The 24,873-nt window shown below is 35.2% G+C and overlaps 1 protein-coding gene across 1 annotated transcript in view; it reads left to right on the top strand.

Moving 5' to 3' along the window:
- The first annotated feature begins 2,822 nt into the window (after positions 1–2,822).
- Positions 2,823–24,873, top strand: part of TNFSF13B (TNF superfamily member 13b) — a 32,728-nt gene continuing 10,677 nt past the window's right edge. Inside the window, exons 1-3 of the mRNA XM_012440980.3 lie at positions 2,823–3,414; positions 3,520–3,604; positions 17,693–17,749. Of these exons, the coding sequence (XP_012296403.1) occupies positions 3,076–3,414; positions 3,520–3,604; positions 17,693–17,749 (481 nt within the window). The 5' untranslated portion in view covers positions 2,823–3,075. The remainder of the gene's footprint in view (positions 3,415–3,519; positions 3,605–17,692; positions 17,750–24,873) is intronic.

The raw sequence follows: 24,873 nt of genomic DNA, 5'->3' as shown, positions 1-24,873 counted from the left end.
CAACAGAGCGACGAAGGCAGCGGGAATTCCCTAAAGCAGTCAAATCATTCCCTCTCTTCAGAATTTTCACTGAGGGATATGGAGGGGGATGACCCATCAGAAGTGGGAGAATGTCTACTGATGGGGAGAAGCAGTGGCTACAGGAAACCCTAAGTGAAAAGCAGAGAGAAATTGCTTTCTAGCACTGCCTTGCATCCTTTCATTTCTATATGTATTTAGGTCATGAAAATACACAAACACATAATCTAAAGGGTCTCAGTTATTTTCAGTGAGAAGGCCTTCATACAATCCCCAAACAAATTCCGTTTTTTATGGCACGGTTACTCCATGTGACTCACCCTAATTTACCTGGAACGAGAACTGACGGAAAATTATATTGTGTCATGTCTGATGCAAAACGGTTTACAAACATCCTTATAAAAGGAGACTTCTTCCTGAGAAGGCGGTTGGAGGACCTCTTGTCTACATAGCTGTTAGACTGGGCACAGTCACCTTAATATGGGAGTTACAGGTAAGAGAAATTAGAGAGCAGCTTATTTTGGGAGCCAGGATAATAACAAGTTATTTTAAAAAGGTGTTGGAACTTGCAGAAGCAAAGGGGAAAAAAGAACAATCCTAATGGGTAAAAACGAGTAAGTTTGACTGCCTCATTTGTAGTGAGACAATAAGGAAATGGGAATTCGTCAGAGGGTAACTGGGTGGTGCCTGTAAAAGTGACGATGTGCTTATTCCTCAGCAGGCATTTGCTAGGAAACCCTTGCAGATGTCACAAGGACAGTTGTAGAAAATGTCTGGTAGAGCACTGTTTGTAACTGTGGAAAACGTTTCATTCATACTTTGAATGTAAAGAATAAAAGTGAATGAAGAAATGGAAGCATCACATTGTGCTTTTGACTTACATTTCCCTGATCGTTTAGTACAACCACTAAGGAAAACTGTGGAGATTCCTTAAAGAACAACTAAAAGGAGAACTACCATTTGATCCAGTAATTCCACTACTGGGAGTCTACCCAGATGAAAAGAAGTCATTATACAAAAAAGATACTTGCACACGCATGTTTACGGTAGCACAATTCACAATTGCAAAAATATGGAACCAGCCCAAATGCCCATCAATCAATGAGTTGATAAAGAAACTGTGGTTTTTATTCCGTGTATATATATATATTCATTCCATATATATATATGGAATACTACTCACCATGATATATATATGATGGAATACTACTCACCCATAAAAAGGAATCAATTAATGGTGTTCACAGCAGTGCAGATGGGATTGGAGAATATTATTCTAAGTGAAGTAACTCAGGAATGGAAAACCAAACATTGTATGTTCTGACTCATAGTGGGAGCTAAATTACAAGGATGCAAAAGCATAAGAATGATATAATGGACTTGAGGGACTCAGGGCATAGGGTGGGAGGGGGTGAGGAATCTAAGACTACAAATAGGGCTCAGTGTGTATGCTGCTTGGGTGACAGGTGCACCAAAGTTTCACTAATCACCACTACATAACTTACTCACATAACCAAATACCACCTATTCCCCCAAAAACCTGTGGAAATAACATTTTTTAATGGAAGCATCCAAAATGTAGCTTGTTTCCACATTCTTGTAAGCCTCATTACATGTCTCAGGGACAGTTAATGTCATCATACCAATTCACAGGTGAAGAAATGGAGTCACAGAGAGTTTGTGAACTTTCCCTAAGGAGAGTGAGGGCTGAGGCAAATGCATTCTAGAAGCCTGGGTCTAGAGTTCTCACTTTTGCACCAATTATTTCTGTAAATTTCTAACTTAAGACTGTATAGAAATGTAGAACAAGACAGAACTAAAGCTCACTACTCTTAGCCCATAGGGGAATAGTGACTACCCAGGGCTTGGTAAGTGCTAAGATTTGTTGAAAGATGAATCAATATTTCAATGCTGGGGCAAAGCAGTGAGAAACTGGGGAATGTCCAGGAACCAGCCACCAGGATAAGGCAGGCCTAGGATGAATGCAATGGTCCTCACAGGTCCACCAGGTCAACAACAGAGAGATCAGAAGCCAAGGTGGCTCTTGTTTGATCAAGGACCTTTTGTACACAGACCTGTAGGCTGTGGCACAGTCGATGTGAGTTGTAGACAAGCTACTTGAGAGTGGTTAATGGTAGCAGACAGGCATTTGGAGCTGGAGAGAAGGCTGATTCTCCTAAACTAGTATCGGATTGAGCAGGAACTTAAAGCTTCAGAAGTCTGAGCAGCAAGCTGAGACTAGGCTCCTTGGGACAGGCTGTTCATATGCATAATTGAGTTTCAGTGATGAGTCTCAGAAGGAAAACGTGTATGCATGTTTTCCTTAAAAATGCATTCACTTATATTTAGAGAATCCTTCATATGTCTAAATATGTCTGCAAAACTTAGTCTCATTTTTACGACATTATTTGGATAATAATATGAATAATTCCCAGTGGATTTACTTCCATGTGTCCTTCAAGGATATTCCATTTTATTTCATACTTGAAGACTGTTAATAAATCACTCTCTAGCTAAGTACAATTCAATGCTAAAGCACTTAGCTTATCTGACCTTCACATTAATTATTTTTATTACAGCACCAGGAACTTTCAGCTGCTTTTCCCCCTTCCTTATGAAGCCATGTGGCCCTAAGGAGCCAAGGCTCCCTTACTACACTTAAGCAAGGGCTTCTTAGACATGTGCATGTCTTCAAAGCTTTCCCTTCAATGTGCCAAATAACTCCAAGTTTCCTCAGCAGATTTAAGGGGCTTTAAATCTACTTGAGCATGGATGTTATGAGATGACCTTGAAATTCTGACAAAAACTGAAAGTGAAATGAGGAAGACAGATTGAGCAATCCAATCGGAGGGCAAATGCCAGCAAACCTACTGTACAGTAGGGGTAGAGATGCAGAAAGGGAGAAAGAAGAAAATTCAGGAGAACCCTCCTGAGGAGTGAGCCAAGCCCTGCCATGTAGTGCACGCAGGACATCAACACACACAGATAACAGGAAATGATCCATTCCCTGTGGTCACTTATTCTAAAGGCCCCAAACTTCAAAGTTCAAGTAGTGATATGGATCACTCCACAGAAAGGGAGCAGTCACGCCTTACGTTTTGCCTTAAGAAAAGAGAAGAAATGAAACTGAAGGAATGTATTTCCATCCTCCCACAGAAGGAAAGCCCCTCTGTCCGATCCTCCAAAGACGGAAAGCTTCTGGCTGCAACCCTGCTGCTGGCACTGCTGTCCTGCTGCCTCACGGTGGTGTCTTTCTACCAAGTGGCCGCCCTGCAAGGGGATCTGGCCAGCCTCCGGGCAGAGCTGCAGGGCCACCACTCAGAGCAGCTGCCAGCAGGGGCAGGAGCCCCCAAGGCCACCCTGGAGGAAGCTCCAGCTGTCACCGCGGGACTGAAAGTGAGTTTGCAGCAGCTGCAAGCTGCAGGCACGATCCTGCCTCCACTGGTGCCTCTCCCTTGCCTCAGCTGTCTTTCCAATAACTTGGAGTTTTTCTCTTCCCAGATCTTTGAAGCACCAGCTCCAGGAGAAGGCAACCCAAGTCAGAGCAGCAGGAAGAAGCGTGCCGTTCAGGATCCAGAAGAAACAGGTATGTGTTGGGCACAGACACTTTGAGGAGTCAGGAATTAGAGAATAACATCCAGTTTTGGGGATCTAGAGTTGAGTATCCCCTCTATGAACCTAGTAAATAGAGACTATGAAATTTACCACGCAAACCATACATGGCTTTAGGGCAAATGTAATAGGCTGCATAGATGTGCTTTGTCTTCCAATGAGCAGACGGTGGAGTGGAAGCGTTTATCTGTGCATGTGTAAGTATTTCTCTGTGCATTAAGCACAGGGGAGATCAAAGGGCCATCTGTGTTTCCTCAAGTAGATAATGCATTCCCATGTGAGAAGCATTATTCATCATTCCAGAAAAATGAAAAAAAGCACTGCATCCTAGAATTAGACTTTGCTTACCTGGGTCATAGAAAGTTAAAGACATCTGTTTTCTGCATGTGCATTGCATGTTGTGAAACCAGGTAGAGGTTGTAATGAAAGGCCCTGTATGTTGTGCTTTAATTTTGTTTCTTTTATAAAAGGTTATTTTACACACACACACACTTTAAAGCTTTTAAGGAATGCTTTTCCAGGGCATCCATGCATTTATCATCTTCTTATAATTGTCCTTTAGTGATTTCTGACTTCATGCTCTGCTCATTCCATAGAGCTTTATAGAATTGGTGGGGCCTACCAAAATGATCAATTCTAGTTCTTTCATTTGAAGGTGAAATCACGAATCTTTGTATTATATTTATTAAAGTTATCATGTAACAAATGCTTGGTATTATTGACCTTTTATTAAATATATTGAAAAAACATTTTTTGAGCACCTGGAATGCATTGTACTGCTATAGACCAGAATAGGTATTTTTGACCATATTATTTCATTTAACCTTCATAGTGACTCTATGAAGTCCGCAGAATACATGCAATAATTTACATATAGTATCACTTCTGAAGAGAATTGCATAAGAAATATAGAGAGAAATAGACCAGGGACCCGTCCATTACACACACACACACACACACACACACATGCATGAGGTACCCTGACTACAAACTTATTTTTTTGACTATATGCTTTATTAATAAAAAATATTTTATTTTATAAAACCATAATTTTTGGTATCTGGTTATTATATCTTTGTACCAGTTACCAGGAATAACTGGGTTTAAACATTTTTAAATTAGGAAACACGCACATATTTATTATTTTAGCACATCAATTATTTTTCTAGTTTGCATTTTTTACTATATTTACTACATAATTTACTACATAATTGAAAATAATACAGAATATATACTATGACATATTTTTTGTTTTGACTTACACAAGAATTTTTCCTATTTCTAAGTATTCTTCATATATCTGTATTAATTTATCTAACAATTGTTTAATATAGTTATTTCCACTTTCATTGCTGTAATACAACATGCAAAAGTTTTGTACTGAACTCTTTTATTTCTGTGAAATTATATCTTCAATATAAAGTCCATATAGTGAAATATCTGAGCTAGGGAGAAGAAACCTCTTCATCACCTTTGTTTCCAACTGCCATATTGCTTTCAAAATGGGTTATAAATGCAGTCAAAAATGTGGTGTACCAGTTCTCCACATTCTTGCTAGCCTGTTACCTTTAAAATTTGGCTAATTTAGTAGTTGTAAAACAATATCTCACATTTATTTTGATGTGTTGCTTGTTTACTAATACGAATAAACTTTCTGCATATTTTCATTACTTATAATTTTTATCTTTTGCTAATTTTTATTTATAACTGTCTCTATTTGTCTGTCCTACATTTTTATAATTTTGGATAAACTGTTTCTAAAATCTAATCATATTGGTTTTTGATCAAAATTTTGAGGTAAATATTTTAATGGCTTTGCTGCTTTTTTTTTACTGGTACATTTTTCATTTCTCTATAGTATTGCAATAATCTTTTAAAATTTTCTTTAGTATTAAAGCTGAAAATATATTTGCTCATGATTTCTTAAGTAGTTGACTCCCTGCCGCTTTGACTTTTTCATAGTTTAGTGTTTTGTTTTAACTCACTAGTCCTTCTGGTGTTTATTTTAGTGAATCATCTCACATTGGCTTTAACTTCCCCCTCTCTCATTTTTCCTTTCAAACTGTTATCTCAACCCATTGTATTAAATAGTTCTTTTTAACTCCTTTGTGTTGAAAAGCTTACTGTGTTTTACTAAGTTCCTCGTAAGAGTTGAATCTATTTGAGACTCTTTTTTATTGATTAATTATTCTATTTTTATGCTTTAAAGATCCTTTTTAAGGTAATTTGTATTATAAGGGGCTTCAGTGACTAGTATGACAGGATCCTTCAATCTCCTTAACCTTCACTGCTACCATCCCACTGTTTCTAAATATTAGTTTTTAAAAATAAACTTTAACTTTACAATTAAATAAAATATGTAGACTCATTTCGGCTGATTTAAGAAGAAAAGAACAGTAGAGTAAGAAATAAATAACTTCTTGGGTCACATTTTCTAAAAATTCTCCTATTAATACTTTTGTGTATTTGTATTTTAATAGCATCAGGAATTGTATACTTATGAGAATCTTTCACCAAATAATTTGCAGTCTGTAGATTCTAACAAAGTGAAGAAAACATTTACCTAGATTTCCAAAGTCCAGAAGTAGTCACTATTATTATTTCATGGCTTGTCCTAGACTTTTTAATAAACCTTAATACACTGTGCATATAGGTATATATTGCACACATTTGAGCCTTGAACAACACAAGTTTTAACAGCATGGATACACTTACAGGTCGATTTTTTTTCAATAAAGCTATTGGAAAACTATTTGTAGATATGCAATAATTTGAAAAAACTCGTGGAAGAACTGTGTAGCCTTGAAATGTTGAAAATATTAAGATTAATTAGCCATGTCATGAATGCATAAAATATATGTAGATACTAGTCTATTTTCTTATTACTATCATAAAATATACACAAAAGTTAAAAATTCTCAAAACATATGCATACAAACAGACTGTACACTGAGCCATTAGTAGTCTAGAGAAAGGGAACAAACATAAACATGCAGTATTAAGTCATAGCTGCATAAAATTAACTGCAGTACACACTGTACTACTGTAAAGAATAGAATAATTTCATAGCCACCTCCTGTTGCTATTGCAGTGAGCTCAAGTGCTGTGAGTATCTTCTTAAAACACCATGTGATGCTAATCATCTCTGCGTGAGCCAGTTGTATCTCCAATAAATTGAGTATTGCAGTAAAAACGCTCTCTCGTGATTTGTGTATATTTTTCATCTTGTTTAATTAACCTTGAAAGACACCATGAGACCTATAGAAAGTGCCACTAATGATGCTGGAAATGCTCCTAAGAAGCAAAGGAGAGTCATGACATTATGGTTGACCCTTGAACAACACAGGTTTGAACTGTGAGGTTCCACTTACATGTGGATTTTCTTCCACTTCCCACCCATGAGACAGCAAGAGCAACCCTTACTTTTCCTCCTCCCCCTTAGCTTACTCAGTGTGAAGAATGAAGAACTCTATAATGATCCACTTCCACATAAGGAATAGTAAATGCATTTTCTCTTCCTTATGATTGTTTAAATAACCATTTTCTTTTCTCTAGCTTACTTTATTGTTAGAATACAGTACATAATACATATAACTTATGAAATATGTACTGAGTTTTTGTTATCAGAAAAGCTTCTGGTCAACAGTAGACTGTTAGCAGTTAAGATTTTGTGAGTCAAAAGTTAAGCACAAATTTTTGACTGCATGGGATCAGTGTCCCTAATTCCTGTATTGTTCAACTATCAACTGTATTTGTTCATATATATATATATAGAGAGAGAGAGAGAGAGAAAGAGAGAGAGAGAGAGTGTGTGTGTGTGTGTGTGTGTGTGTGTGTGTGTGCATTATATGTATATACTCATATAGGACACAATATACATACTCAACATTCATAAATCCAAAGTGGAAGGTTTGAAGATAAGAATCTTAATGACAGGTAATGTCTACTATTCCTTGTTAATAAAATTATTAAATTATTTTGAATGTTGCTCTAGATACTGTTCCTTGGTGGAGGAAAAGTTTATTTGGTTTAGCATATTCCAGAATTAATGTTTATATTCTCGAGAAAATTGTTTGTAACACAAGGACTTTTTTTAGTAGGATTTTTTTGGCATTGAGAAAATTCTATGCAGCTTTCTTTGATTTTTGTTTTCATTCAAGTTCTGATTTATTTTCAATAGCACTCAAAAACCTTAGGCTGTCCTTTTTACTTTGAAGTGTTTATTTATAGTCATATTTATTAGTTGTCCACATGTTTTAGAACCATGTATTTTTATTGAAACTTCACACAAACTGCAGTTGAAGGGAGGGAATTACTATCAGCCAATGTGTCCTAATGATACTCCTTCCAGGCATCTCATGGCTAAACACTGCTTTTACTCAGTTTTAGAATTTAGAACTTTGGCTTCAGTTTTGTTTTTCTTAATTATTTTGTGTTTCAAACCACAATCTCATTAAGCTTAATGTATTTCATAAGATCTTTTTTTATTGTAGTATAATAAACAGAAATGTGGGGAAATCCAGGATTAAAAAATTGCCAAATAGCTCATATTAGCCAAAAATTCACTTTTAATCCCATAACTGTGTTTGGAGATATTCCCAATTTAATAAATAACTAAAACAACATGGCTTTGAAAAAGTACATAGTAAGATTTACTTACAAATGGAATCGTGGAGATCCACATTTTGAACATTACCTAAGTATAATTTTATTAATTTTAAGAACCTAAAGATAAATGTCTTTAGCATCTATCAAGAAAGTGAATTCTTTCAAATGGGTTATCACTGACCTAAAAAGTTTCCATGTTAAAATTACGTAACCTTTGTATTTTCTTTCCTGTTAATTAACAGCTATTAGAAATTTATATGTTTTTGGTTACAGAAGGATAAAATTATTTTTATTTGTAATGTTTATTGTAATTGCCTCAATTCTAATAATAAAATAATGATAAAAATATGAACAATTCAAAGTAATGTAAAGCAAGAATAGAAAAAATTGTCCGTGTTTTACCTTCCAAATAATTATTGTGAGATTTTGGTCAATCTACTTCAAGTTATATTTTTCTTCCTTTTTAAGTAAGCTTGGGATTAAGACTTACACAAAGCTTGCAAACAGAGAACAGACAGTTGGCATGTACCCGTCTTCAGCTTCCCTAATGCTAACATGTTATAGACCATGGTATCTCACTACAAAAAAAAAACAAACAAAAAACAACTTTGAGACTTAACTACTAACTCTAGACTTCATTTGAATTTCACCAGTTTTTCTACTAATGATTTTATGTTTTAAGATCCATCAGATAACACATTGTATTTAACATTTTTTAATTAGAAGTTTGAATGTAGCATCTATAGATGAACACCTAATATTAAAACTTAAGCTTTCTCTAGGATAAGCCTTTCTAATTGCAAAAAGGAAACACATCAATATGATTTTTGAGTCTTCTTTTTTGAAATCCAAAGCCCAACTCCTTTGCAAGGAAAGATGAGATGTTTGACAAGTCTCTAATGTCCAGTCTTTGCCTGCTTGGCATTTCTGGCTTAGCTGTGAGTTCAAGACTGTAACATGAGTGTTGGAAGCATGCAGTGTAGAACTTGACTCTTATCAAAATTAGGCTAACTTGAGCCTCTTACCCAGCAAGGGTGTGTTCCTTCCTGGAACGGAATCAGCTGGCTGCTACTAAGGCGATCTTTGGCCAGAGGTTTCCCTGAATGTTATTTTTTCTTTCTCCCTGCTTCAATTGTGAGACTTTTTTTCAGTGTTGCAAGCACTGACTTCTGTTCAATTTCTGGAAAGCTATTTAAAATTGAAAACAGTGACTTTCCAACCAAATCTTTGACCTGTTCTTGTTAAGCTTGAAATTTTGGGAAACAGAAGAGCTAGGAAACAAATCAGTCAACACAGCCAAATGTGATACTGTGTCTGCTTTGTACAATCTTACATTATAGTGAGTTGGAGAGAAACAGAAAAATGATAGTACATATAGTTAATTAGTAAATTATAATACTAGAAAATGGTAAATAAGTTGAAAAAGTGAGAAAGTTAGGACAGGGTGATGAGTAGCAGGAATGTGAAGGGTGAGGAAGGGAAAGAAATGTGTTTATATTTTGAATGGAGAGGCCAGGTTAAGCCTTTTTATCTTCTTGAAAGCTCAATAATTCTTTATAATTTTGACTTTTGTTTTCTTGCTTTGTTGCCCAGGCTGGCGTGTAGTGGCTCAATCTCGGCTCTCTGCAACCTCTGCCTTTCAAGTTCAAGCAATTCTCCTTCCTCAGCCTCCCAAGTAGCTGGGACTGCAGGCACATACCACCATTCCCAGCTAATTTTTTGTATTTTTAGTAAAGACGAGGTTTCATCATGTTAGCCTGGATGGTCTTGATCTCCTGACCTTGTGATCTGTCCACCTTGGCCTCTCAAAGTGCTGGGATTACAGGTGTAAGCCACCATGCCCAGCACTATAATTTTGACTTTTTTTTTTCAGACATTGCAGACATTAGTAAGTGATATTTAAAATAAATTCAGAATGTTTAGGCCTGTGTTGTTTTTATCAGTAATTTGATATGAATGGAAAACGTTAGTTTTAATATTTATTCTTTTTATAGATCAACTCCTACTTAAAATAACTGCATTGAGCAGCTGCATTTTTGTTGTGGTGGTATTTTCTTTTAAAAGACATTCACATTTCTGAATAGTTAGAGAAAGAGAAGGCTTCTCTCCAAATAGATTTATCACCTACTGTTTCTGCAAATATCTGAGGTAGGCACACCATAGTATTCAGAGAAGAGGGCAACAAAACTAACAATCATCAGGCATGTTTCATTGTGCATATCGTTTACCCCCTCACCCACTCTGTTAGCTTGGCATTATTGTCTTCATTTTAGATGAGAAAACTGAAACCCAGAGAATCAATTGCTTCTCTCAGCAAGTCAATATAGTTGTAGAAGGTAAGCCAAATTGATGCAAAATAAAATAGATAAGTTATTTACAATTCATAAAACACATTTAAATTACGACTTCAATCTATTTTTACAACAGTATGAAATGGATATTGTTATTCCCATTGTTACAGGACCCAACATTTACCCAAAGTTAACCTTTGGGTCGGGGGTTTCTGCAACACAGTCCCTTCTGTGGTCACCAGAGAAACGTTACAGGGAAGGCGTCCCGATCCAGACCCCCAAAGAGGGTTCTTGGAGCTCACGCAAGAAAGAATTCAGGGCGAATCCACAGAGTAAAGTGAAAGCAAGTTTATCAGGAAAGTGAAGGAATAAAGGAATGGCTACTCCACAGACAGAACAGCCCCGAGAGCTGCTGTTTGCCCATTTTTATGACTATTTCTTGATGATATGCTAAACAAGGGGTGGATTATTCATGCCTTCCCTTTTTAGACTATACAGAGTAACTTCCTGATGTGGCCATGGCATTTATAAACTGTCACGATGCTGGTGGGCATATAGCAGTGAGGACCACCAGAGGTCACTCCTCGCCATCTTGGTTTTGGTGGGTTTTAGCCGGCTTCTTGACTGCAATCTGTCTTAGCAGCAACGTCTTTATGACCTGTATTTTGTGATGGCCTCCTATCTCATCCTGTGACTTTGAATGCCTTAACCATCTGGGAATGCAGCCCAGTAGGTCTGAGCCTTATTTTACCCAGCTCCAATTTAAGATGGAGTTGCTCTGGTTCACGTGCCTCTGACATCATTTTACAGATTTAAAATGTTTCGAAATTAGGTATCAAACTCATGGTTACAAAACTAATTGATAGGAGAGGTAAGGTTTGAATTCATTATCTACTGACTATAAATTCTGATTTTTTTTCAATGATAATAGCTGTACATGCTTAATTTTCAAGTATGACACCAGATTTGAGAAAAAATATTGGGTCTGACAAAGCCCAGAGTATTACAATTATTGCCAGTGAGAGAGACATCAAGTGAAGGAATCAGAGAATGCTGTTAGTGGTAGAGATTACAGACTGAGATGATTTAGACCGTGATCAGGAGAGCTGAATGGGTTGGAAGATGGAGCAGATTTGGTAAAAGGACAGAATATCTCAGGTTATGAAGACAAGGTGGAAACAGGAAACAGAAATAATTCAAGAAAAGGCCTGTTTTAGTAGGCATAGAGGCTTATCCCATGCAAGCATCTTTATGTTATCCCTTTTCTAAATTTGTAAATTTTTGCAAGTGCTGATCTGTTGAAATGTTTTTGCAAGCCTAAGCTTTCTTCTCCTCCTCCTCCTCTCCTCTTCTTCTTTCTCCTCCTCCCCTTCTCCTCATCCTTCTCCTTTTCCTCCTCCTCCTCCACCTCCTGATCAGGTTGTTTAAGACAGGGAAAGGTAAGGGGAGGGGGAATAACTGCTCTGTGACAGCTCCTGAAAGCAGCTATGAAGTCTTACTTTCAGGCCTTTTTCTCTCCTATCTGCCCCCATGGAGACTCCAGAAATTACAAATTAAGACATTTTAAGAAAATGGTGCATAACCATTTACTTTAAAAATCTTATGGAGTGCTACACTTCTGTGGATAGAAATTCAAAAATGTATTATTAAGGTTTTTTTGTGGTGGAAAGTGTTTCCTATATAACTGAGGGTTCAAAACCTATTGTTAGAGCATCCACAATTCATGGAAATTGTTTTATTTTATGGAACCCCTTTACCCTCAAGCATTGACTTAATTGGCTTTAACACGTTTCACAAAGCTGTTTGGAAAACTTGAGTGCTATTTTTTATGTAAATTTTGTTTCCTATATTATTCCACAGAGTTTTTTAAAAGTCTGCTGTGTATCAGACACTGAAAATTTGTGAATGATTACCCTTAACATCAAGTAATTCACAATCTAGGGAGAGAAACAGTTGCAGAAACAATTATGTTTATAGTAAAATGTATTTCAATAGATGATATGCAAAGTATAGTGGGGTCAAATATTTAGCAAGAAGGATTGTAGAAAAAGTTTATATTTGATTTGAGTATTGAAGGATGAATGGAATTCCACCAGATAGAAGATAGAGCATATTTAGTAGAGGGAACAGCAGACATACAGTTGTGGAATCATGGAAGATGTCTTCTCATTCTGAAGTGTGTTTAAGTACAACTGAGTGTGGGTGGGTCACACTCATGAGACTGTGAATGTTGGCTGGGCCAGGGCTTGGAGGAACTGGTTAGTGTTCCAGGGAGAGGCATTGAGTGAATTATAAACATTTGAATGAGAAGAACAAATTTGCACTTGGAAAATTCAAAGTTCTCAACTTTTATTACTTTTTTAAGTAAACAACCAAGTTATTGTTGGTAAAATAAAACCTTATACACTAGCTTCCTTCCTCTAAATTTGTGTATTCTCATTTCAGTGAAAGTGTTAATTCAATATCACGCTTTCCCCATTTTCTTCATAAGTCTATGTCAAATATTAGGCCAATATTGAGATATTTAAGTGGTTTCCCCTAGTTAACATTGTTCTGCCACTGATCATGTATTCAAAGCTAGTTCGAGAAAAATTAAACAGCTACGTTTGTCATAACTTATGTCTATCAAAAGATAAGTTATGCAGAAATGAAAGTGAGGCATTGCCATCCAAGATCCTCCTTCTTTAAAAACATATGGTGCAGTAAATTCGATGACAGGAAAAAAGCAGAGAGATAAGGGAGGATGCAGGACGCACATCTCATCCAGACTGAAAGCTGGAGGAGGCTTCTTGAATGAGATGAGTGAGAAGCGCTGTGAAGAATCAGTGGGTGCAGGATAGGTTAAATGTAATGGGAAAGCTCTGTGTGGAGTGTTTTTCATGGGAGCCACACATAATCTGCAATAATGGCATTATTTATGGAAGTTTAGATTAGATTTAGCTTTGTTGAAATAATGTATAATAAACCAGTTTCAAGATTGAATGGATTCACTTCCAGTACAGAAAATAGTATAACAGATATGAGCAAGTCTCTAAACTTTCAAATTACTTTTTCTGATGAAATGGTATTTAGACATTATGCTTCAAAATGTGGCCTTTCAAACTGTAAAAATATTTCCTATATGTGTTATATTTAAATTATACTCTAATTGTGAAGTGTTGAATTTTATTGTGTCAAATATTGATCAGTAGCAAATTATTTTTGTCCTTAAAGTTATTGTTTTGGTAATTTTATCTTGTAAACATTTTGGTCATCATTATAATATTTTGTATTTAGAAATACTTTATGCAACTTTTATTATGATGAGTAAATTTTCTTATGCTGTAAAATGGCATTTTGTAAGGTTAATATGTATTTTACACATCATTACATCATAATCTCCAGAAATTTATATTGAGAAATGTGTCCCCATTGACTCAGAAAGGTTTTAATGTATATTATTGCCTTGCTTAGTTAAAAAAAACAAAAACAAAGCTATTCTTTTTTTTTTTTTTTTTTTTTTTGAGACGGAGTTTTGCTCTTGTTATCCAGACTGGAGTGCAATGGCGCGATCTCGGCTCACCGCAACCTCCGCCTCCTGGGTTCAGGCAATTCTCCACAAAACTATTCTTAACCTCTTGTGTAATTCCTTTCAGTTGTAGTAGAGGGAGAGATGTGTAAAAGGCTTTTGAGAACCAAACAATAACTAATTAATATGACAATTGTAATCAAATTGTGTTTTTTTTATTAGACTATGCATTTTCAAAACTCTTGTGGTTAGATATCTATGCTACTGGGAGATATTAAAAATGATATTGCCTTTTTTGCTCCACTCTTCGTGAAGCAAGTCTTTAGCTAAGCGTTCATCTCCAGTCTAAGACCAGATCTATGTTGAATGGGAAAGAAAGTCTTAAAAGACTGACTAGGAAGTAAGTTGATAATAGCTGTCAAATTTCCTAAAAGGAATTGCCTTGGAAAAAGGCAATTGGAAAAGTTACTTGGAAAAACTTTGTCTGGAACAAGGACAATTGATAAGTAGTACTAACTTCAGTGGCTGTAATTTAAACATCATTATTGAAACGTCAAATTTATATATTTTCTCTTCTGAAGAACAGTTCTTGAAATAAACTTTCCTCTTCAAAGCACATTTTCTGCTAAATATTAGATTTCTGTTACTACGTGATAGCATAGACCACTGTTTTTCAATGTGTAGGTTGTGACCAAATTTTCACTGGGCTGTGGATATTAAAATGGAGATATTTTCATAGTGTCAAGTTGTTACTGAGTAGGTAAACCTCTTTCTGACTAAATAGAGTGTCTAAATCTGCCTTAGTTCATTCAAGGCTGTTAGAACAAAATGCCATAGACTGGGTGGCTTATAAGCAGTAAAGATTTATTTCTCACAGTTCAGGGTTCTGGAAGTCCAAGACCTAAGATTTTGGTATCTGATGAGGACTTGCTTCCTGGATTGTAGATGATGCCTTCTCACTGGTTTCTCATGTGGGAAAAAGGGCAAGCTACCTCTCTGGGATCTCCAAGAACACTAATTCCATTCATGAGAGCTCTGCCCTCCTGGCATAATCACCAAGAACACTAATTCCATTCATGAGAGCTCTGCCCTGATGGCATAATCACCTCCCTAAAGCCTTCCTTCCTCATACCATCAGGTCGGCAGTTAGGTTTCAACACAGGAATTTTGGGGCAGCACAAACATTCAGACCATAGCAGTCTCCTACCAAAGTTTTTGGGAAACAGAAAAAGGGTGACTGGAAATAGGAAATCCTGCATTCCGGTCCTTCTTTGGCCCTTATCAGCTGCAGTTGGGCCACATGTTCCCACGGTGTCCTTCCGTGATGTTTTCTGTTATTTGCCTTGATATTATTAAAAACGATAATGTTAACACCACTACTGATACAAGTAGCCAAGGTTTACTTATTTTGCAAGTGTTATGCACTGACTATAGTGCAAAGTGTTTCCCATGCATTTCGTCATTCACTCTTTACAACATACATACACACACAGGGAAAGATGCAAAATTTAAAAATCTGACTTTGACTTTCATCTACATCCTCCCTTGTTTTTGATGTGGAGGAAAGATGAGAGCTTTGTATGCTCTAATTGACCCTGGTGCCATTCACACAAACCTGTCAGGGTGCCTTGTGAATAATAATTACTTAAGAAGGATTTGTTGGAAAAATAAAAACTCTTAAAATAGGTTCCATGTGGCTACTACTGTACCTATATAGAGACTGTGTCCTTGGGGCATTAGCTGCCCTGGAGGGTTCGTTATTCCTTCTTTCATGCTGTCCTTATTCACTACCATTCTTCTTGTTATGATGCTTTTTCATACTTCCAGCAGGAGAGATTCTGCCATGGTGACGAACGAATCACGTTTTTCCTGGGGCACAGGCATGGCTACCTTTCTTGTATAAGATCAATAAAGGAATCCTCAGGGTTGGCCAGAATGCTCTTCTATAAAAATGATTCAAAAATTAACATAAAAATATGTTAGAAAAGCTTTATAGTTATAAAGGAATTACAGTTTTTTTAAACAATTTGTTACAGTTAACAACAACATATTTTCACCTTTAAATACCAAAGGGAATTTCTTAACAGATTTTCTTATGTGACCACAGGCTTTAATGGTATGTATTTACACAAACTCAGAACATTATTTAATTACTGCGGTGTTATTTCAAGTTTTAAATACAGTCATGTGTTGCTTAATCACAGGGATATAGTCTCAGGATACATTCTGCATCCCTAGGCAATTTCATCATTGTGCAAACATCAGAGCACACTTACACAAACCTAGGTGGTGTAGCCTTCTACACAGCTAGGCTCTACCGTTACTCCTAGGCTACCAACTTGTGCAGCATGCTATTGTATTGAGTATTGTAGACAATTGTATAATAAAACAATGGTAAGTATTTGTGTATCTAAATATAGAAAAGTTACAGTAAAAATGTGGTATTATAAATAATCCTATGGAACCACCATCAGATATGCAGTTTCTCATTGACCTAAATGTCATTATTTAGGTCATGAAGTGCATGATTGTATTAGAAACTTTTCAGTTAATCACCATACAATCACCAACTAATCACAACAGAATTTCCCTACTGTGTCAAGTTTATAAAATGTATACATTGAGAAGCATCTTTAAAAAGTATTACTTCAACTCTGAGTAAAATATTCGCTAGATAAAAAACTAAACTAATTTTTTAAATCAAAAACATGCAAGCTTAGATTTATGTTTCACATATTTCACATGTTTACTGCTTTATTTTTTCTTCCCCACAGATTCAGTAGGTGTACTGAATTGGCTTTTACCTAAAGGCATTTCTCCTTATTTAATGCATGTTACTTGGTTTCTTAAATATTGACTGGAATATTCTACATGTAATATGTGATGTGATGTTTTCAAGACCCCGTACTGACTATGCAGACTCATGGAAGTCTTCCATTTTATTTGTAAAAGATGTTCTATCTCTCTTTGGTCCAAAATATTTTACCAAAAGCTTACCTTTGGAACCAGAGTGAAACAGGTGGGTTTTAAATTCTGGTCCCACCATTTTCTGCCTCTGAGTCCCTGAACAAGCTGTTTACACTTTCCAAATCTTGATTTCCAGTCTCTAATTTTTAGGATTCTTGTGAGAATAAATGGAATTAATGTGTACTAAGTCTTCGTACACTGTCTGCACTTACATCTGCTCAGTAAATATTAGCAATTTTTTTAACTTTGAGAAGTGTCAGAAATAGTATTTTCTATAGTAGTAAGTCATTATCTAATGTTAGATTTTTTTAAAACAAAGGACTGTTTAGAATGATCTTATAAGGTTAACTGTTTCATGTATTTGGCAGACCTGCAAAACAAATGATAAAACTTGCTTTCTATTCAGCCATTTTTTCATAGCAAATTAGGTTAAACTGTACAGGTGATATTATGTTTTAACAGCACATAGAGTTCTTCTGAAATGTCATGGATTTCCAGTATATATATATATAAATATTAAAATCAATGGGCAAATATCATAAAGTAACTTTAAGAATAATATCATGCAATCAATGTAAAAAGTGTAATTGATTCAGTGTTTCTGGAAGAATGGATTTGTAACTTTGTGTTCTCAGTTTCTTTACTATTTCTACTCAAGTAACTAAAATGATACATTTTTGCTTTTTAGTCACTCAAGACTGCTTGCAACTGATTGCTGACAGTGAAACACCAACTATACAAAAAGGTAATAAAATATCCCCAGTGCTTTTCTACTTAGAATTCAGTCCACTCCAAATATTTATAAGTTTCAAGTCTAAAGACTGTATTTGAATTGCATCTAAAATCAATCATCCATCTCAAAACTTCTTATAATCAGATAAAAAAATAAATTTATTCAAAATGATTTGGGAATAAATAATAATTAAGGCTAAAGTAATAATCTAATAAGCAGAATGACATTAGAGGCACAAATATTTAGAAATGTTAAATAATTAGACTACAATAAAATAAAAATCAATACTAAATCAAATTTAATTTTTATTATTTAGACAGCATTCTGTCTTTTAGAATGACTCAAGACCATGTTCACAAATATTAATTCTCTTGTTATATTCAGTTGTAAAAATCATAGAAAGAGGAAAATAAAACTGAACAGATTATTAAAAAACTGGATTTAAAAAATAAATTTCCTAATTTGCCATTTTCTCAGAGGTAGAATGTTTTACATTTTTCAGTTATTTGAAGCTTTTTTTAGTTTTAATTTTAGACAAATAAGTGTTTTCTGTACTAATGGACTGAAAGCAGGTTCACAGAGCAAAAAACTTTTAATGTCCTTTCCCAGTATATATCACCCAGAATATTAATCCAGCGTAATGGTCCTTGAAATGAGAGTTTCAGTGTCAAATAAGTTTGGAAACACAGCATCTTATATATTTTTCTTCAAGTCACAAGACACATTAGCAAGTTACTGAATCTAAGTAGTCCTACTTTAAAAAAATACTTGTGCTGGGCGCGATGGGTCACCCTGTAATCTCAGCACTCTGGGAGGCTGAAGTGAGTGGATCACGAGGTCAATAGATCCAGACCATCCTGGCCAACATGGTGAAACCCCGTCTCTACTAAAAATACAAAAATTAGACGGGTGTGATGGCCTGCATCTGTAATCCCAGCTACTCTGGTGACTGAGGCAGGAGAATCACTTGAACCCAGGAGGCAGAGGTTGCAGTGAGTTGAGATCGCGCCACTGCATTCCAGCCTGGAGACAGAGTAAGAGTCCGTCTCAAAAAAAGAAAAAAAGGAAAAAAAAAAAAGCTGTTTGACTGTTTCCTCTAGTTTCTCACAAATTTGTGTGACTATGCCACTTTAACATGTATTGACCTCTCTCTGAAAGCAAATGGGAATTTCTGCTCTACAGTAGCTTTTATTTATATAACTAATGAACAGAAATGTACTAAAAAGAACCATTCACTCACTCACACATTCCTTGATTCATTTGTTTTACATTCATTGATTAAAAATATACAATATTCCAATTACCATATGGGCACTGTGGGTAGCAGTGATTAAAATATGTACAAATGCTCCTCAGCTTTGATGGAATTATGTCCTGATAAACCCATCCTAAGCTGAAAATAACATACATTGAGAAAAACATTTGGTACATTGAACTTATCAAATATCATAGCTTAGTATAGCCTAGCATAAACCTGCTTAGGATACTTACATTAGCCTAAAATGGGGCAAAATCATCTAACAGGAAGCTAACTTTATAGTAAGGTATTGAGTAGCTTATGTTATGTTTTGAATACTGTACTGAGGTATAATTTCTCCTGAATGTATGTGGCTTTCACACCTTTGTAAAGTTGAAAAGTCTAGGCCAAACCATTCCAAGTCCATATTTATGGTTTTTAACTTTGATGGAGCTTACCTCTTGATAAAGAGAAAACAGAAAAAAAAAACCCCACAAATGAACAAGTAACATACAGACGAAATGAAATGCTGTGAAGGGCAACAAAGCAGGCAGTGGGTGGGAGGAAGTTTTGTGTTGTGAACTAACTGCGAGTTCGGGAGTATCTGAAGGTGAAGTTAGGGGATGAGGAATGGGCAAACAAAAACTAGCACAGATAATGGACGTGAGTCAGCTCAGGTAGTGATTCCCTGGGATGCTCTTTTCATCCGTGTTTTATCTGTGTGACTGTATCCTAAATGCAACACAAGTACCAAACTAGTTGTAAATCTATTATTTATTGCTCAACATTTTCCCAAATCCTGTTTGCAACTTTTAATAAGGAGCACTCTGTTTCCTAAGAAGTAAAAGAAAGCCCGAAGATCATAGAGGCCAAAGTTACAATTTTTAAAAATTACTTGGAAAAGGTTTACTTTACACATCTGGCCCTCCCGAAATGCTATAAATTGCACCAAATGATGCAGCTGCTATACTCCAATGTGCTTGTGAGTTGTACAGTATGCTGTGATCTTCCTGGAGTGGTGACTGCTTGCACAGATCCAAGGGTGCTGAACGGGGATGCTTACTGGGGATGCTGGCTTGCAGTGCTCTGACCATTAGGACGAATGGGTTGGCCTTGTGATGTCAGCAAACCCTTGACCAGTATATAAGTGTTAGTGTGCATGGGCATTTTAGCAAGGAGAGAGAGGTAGGTTGCATTTTGTTAAGAAAGGTTGTACTCAATGAAGCATTTTTTACTTGCATAAGTAAAAATGATCCATAAAAAGACTTCTGGAAAAAATACACTATTAATTTTATAGCATATTATATATTACAATATATTATGAGTAGCATATTTTATATATCACCTTATTGTATTATAAATGACATCAGGTCTTGAGATGAAATTATTTTATGTATTCCGAAGACATGGAAGTTGAAAAGAGTGGGGCTCCGTCCATCCGATATTTTGAGTTCCTGTGCTCTGTCCCATACTTTTGTCCGGACAGTGAAGGTCGAGATAAACCACACAGAAGATAAAAAGGAGCGGTTTATCAGAGTGCAGTCTCATGCCTTTTCTGTTCATCTGTTTTTTTGAATTTTAATCTAATTTTTGAATAGGTAATACATTCACATATTGCAAAAAATAAAAAGCACAAAGAGTTTGGATTGCTCCTTTTCTGTTCCTGCCCACACTCACCTCACTTTTAGTTTCCCGTGTTGACTTCAGATGCCCTCTATGTTAACACAAACAAATGCAGATGTAGTTCTGCTTTCCTCCTTTCTTACAGTAAACACTTAAAACCAGATCTGCAATACACACGATTTGAAAATGAGATTGCAACTTGCATCCTTTACTTAACAATGTATATTGTAGACATTTGATGTCTGTGTACAGAGTTCCTCATATTTTTTTTAAAAAGCAGCATAGTATTCCACTGTATAAATTTAATGTATTTAACCATTCTGCTACAAATAGACTTCTTGGTCTCTATCTTTTGCAATGCAGGTGCTTCAAAAAATGATTGTGTGTATCCATAAATTCTCATATGTTGGCCTCTGTGTGAGGCAGATTTTGAATTTTGACAGTTATTGCTAAATGGTCCTATAGGGGTTATAAAATGCTATGTTATCACTGGCAGCAAAAGAACATCAGGTGAAAAATAGTATCTCTTAATTTGCTTTCTTTCAAGCCATTCTTTTGTGTGTTTTAAGAACCATTTGTATTTTTGTCTTTACATTCTTCCAAGTTTTCATTTCTATTTTTATTTCTTTTTCTGTGAGCCATCTGTTCATTTTTTTTCCATTTTTCCTTTGGACTTTTGTCATTTTTAAATTGATTTCTGTGAGCTCTTTGTATCTCAAGCAAACTAATTCTTCATATTACAAGTTGGAAGCATTTCCTCCCATTCTTATTTGTCCTAATTTTGTATAAAGTTTTTTTTTTGTAAAATTTTATCAATTTTTTTAAAGGATTCTGGATTTTGAGTTTTGATTAGAAAGACCTTTTACACTTAAATGTATTAAGGAAAGATCTCATGTTCCTTCTGAAACTTTTATAGTTGTTTTCTACCTTTAAATAATTTATCTATTTGCAATTTATCCCGATATAAGATGTGAGGTATGCGACCAACTTAATTCTCTCCCATGAGAGCATCACAGATTTTTTTAATCACCCCATTTTTCCACACTGCTTAAGACATTAACTTTTACTTCTATTAAATTCTCATATTTAGTCTATGTTTTTTCACTTTTTAAATACTTTTCTGTTACATTGTCTTATTTATGCTCCCCGATAAAATGGCATTTTGGTTATTAGGGCTTTGAAAGATTAATTGGTAAATCTAACTCTCTTATCATTTTTTCTTTTTACTTATAGAATTTTTCTGTATGTATGTACATATATATACACACACACACAGAGAATATATATACACACATATATATTCTATGTATACACATATATATGCGTATATATGTATATATACGCACATATATATATTCTCTGTGCATATATATATATGGAAAAATTCTATAAGTAAAAAGAAAAAATGATAAGATAATTTTCATAGTAAGCATATATATATATACAGAAAAATTCTACAAGTAAAAATAAATATATTTCTTTTTATAAGTAAAAAGAAAATCAGATTTACCAAATAATCTTACAAAGCCCTAATAACCAAATGTCATTTTACACACACACACACACACACACACACACACAAAATGCTAGATGTACAGATCAAATCCAATCCAAGAACATGATCTATACTTACACTTGTTTAGTCCCCTTCTGTGTCTTTTAGGATGTATTGAAATTTTCTTCAAGAAGTTCTTGCATATTTCTTATTAATATCATTACAAGGTATTTTACCTTTTCAAATGCTGTGATAAATAGAAACATTTTCTTTCATTATATTTTCTAGTTGGTTGTTCTTTTTGTGTATAAAGGCCTTGAATTCCATGATATATCTTTCCAACATTAAGGTTGAAATGTTTTCTTTTCTGGGGTTGCATTTCCCTAGCATGACTTCACCCAAAGTTTTACTTTTAACTTCTCTCAAATAATTTGTTTTCTGCGTTCCCCGTGTATGCAAAACAGAGTTGCTCTTTGTTTTTGATCTCATCCTAAAATAATTTTTATTTATTGGATGATATAAACCAATTTACATTTACTTATTTCAGAAATATATTTGGCTTTTGTGCATTATATTGTGCTATACCATGTATTTTTTTTATACATTAACAAAAGAGTTTCTATTTTATAGTTTTAAAGAGGTTGCTTACTATGTAGGCTGTTTGCTTTGCTTTTTCTGTTAGTGTAGACCCCTAAATGCTTACTACGAGGGGTATCTACCTTTTCAGTTATATCTTTTTTATTGGAATTAAATTCATATAACATAAAATGAAATGCACATTGCATTGCCATGTAGTATTCACAGTATTTTACAACCACCAACTCTCTCTAGCTCCAAAATATTTTCTTCAGCCCCAGAGAAAATCCTGTGTTCATCAAGCAATCAGTCACCAGTTCGCCATCTCCCCACCCCCATTACCAGCAATCTGCTTTATGTCTCTGTGGATTCACCTGTTTTAGATGGTTTCTATAAATGCAATTATACAATACATGACTTTTAGTGCCTGGCTTTTTTCCCTTAGCATAATGTTGTGAGGTTCACCCACATTCTAGCATGTAATATTCATACTTCATTCTTCTGTTTGAATGTATATTATTCCATTGTATGTAAGCCATAATTTTACTAATGGGTATTTGGGTTGTTTCCCCCTTTGGCTATTGTGAGTAGAGATCCTGTGAGCATTTGCGTCAAATACTTTCCGAGTGCCTCTTTTCAATTATTTGGAGTGTATATCTATGAGTAGAATTGCTGAGAAAATGTCAACCTGTTCTCTGCAGTATGCACTACTTTGCTTTCCCATCAGCAACGTACGAGAGTTCTAATTTTTCCACATCCTCACCGACACATCTTATTTTCAATATTTTTATTACTATTGCCTTCCTATTGGGTGTAAAGTAATATCTCATTGTGGTATTTATTTGCATTTTCCTAATGAGTGATGATGCAGGGCATCTTTTCATGTCCTTTTTGGTTTTTGTATATCTTCTTTGGAAAAATGTCTTTTCAATCACCTTGTCCATTTTAAAATTAGATTGTCTTTGTGTTGTAAAACTTCTTTATATATTATGGATACACAAGACCCTTATGAAATATCTGACTTGCAAGTATTTTCTTCTATTTTGTGGATTATCTTTGTACTTTCTTGATAATGTCATTTGAGGCACAGAAGTATTGTGCATCAGATGAATGAGTTTTGCTCTGTTGCCCAGGCTGGTGTGCCATGGCACTATCTCAGCTCATGGCAACCTCCACCTCCTGGGTTCAAGGGATTCTTGAACTTCAGCCTCCTGAGTAGCTGGGATTACAGGTGCCCGCCACCATACCTGGCTAATTTTTGTATTTTTAGTAGAGACAGGGTTTCACCATGTTGGCCAGGCTGGTCTCAAACTCCTGACCTCAAGAGATACACCTGCCTTGGCCTCCCAAAATTCTGGTATTACAGGCGTGAGCCACTGTGCCTGGTCAGAAATTTTCTATATGTAGGATTATGTTATCTGCAAATAGAAATAGTTTTACTATTCTCCTTGCATTTGGATTTTTTAAAAAAAGTATCTTTATCATGCCTAATTGCTCTTGCTGGAATTTCTGCTGGTATATGTTGAATAGCAGGCATTGCCTTGTAAATACAGGCATTGTCTTGTTTCTGATGAGGATTATTGCATTTGTATTCATGATTGATTCTGATCTGTAGCTTTTTTGTGGTGTCTTTGTCTAGCATTAGTATCAGTGTAATTCTAGATGTAGAGAAGAAGTTAGAAATTGTTCCCTTCTCTTTTACTTTTTTTGGAAAGAGTTTGAGGAGATTGATATTTTTCCTTTAAATGTCTAGTAAAATTCACCAGAAAAATCATCTAGTTATGAATTTCGAGGAAGACTTGGATTAATTCAAACTCTGTACTGGTTATAGGTCTGTTCAGATTTTCTATTTATTTTTGAGTCAGTTTTGGTAGTTTGTGTGTTTCTAGGAATTTGTCCCTTTCATTTAGGTTATTTAATTTGTTGGAGTACAATTATTATAAATAATAAAAAGATATAAAGTTTTTATTTCTAATAGGCTAATAATAATTCCTCCACTTTCTTTAATGATTTTATTGATTGGAGTCTTTTCTCTTTTTTTGGTCAGTGTAGCTAAATGATTGTCATTTTTGTTGATCTTTTCAAAAAACCAATTTTTAGTGTTCTTGATTGTTTCCAGTCTTTTTCTATTCTTTTTTCTTTTTTTTTTTTTTTTTTTTGAGATGGAGTCTCACTCAGTCGCCCAGGCTGGAGTGCAATGGTGCC

This window comes from Aotus nancymaae, unplaced genomic scaffold, assembly GCF_030222135.1.
Source record: "Aotus nancymaae isolate 86718 unplaced genomic scaffold, 86718_ANA_hifiasm-v0.15.2.pri h1tg000044l, whole genome shotgun sequence".
Taxonomy (NCBI): Eukaryota; Metazoa; Chordata; class Mammalia; order Primates; family Aotidae; genus Aotus; species Aotus nancymaae.
This window is presented reverse-complemented; position numbering and strand designations above follow the sequence as displayed.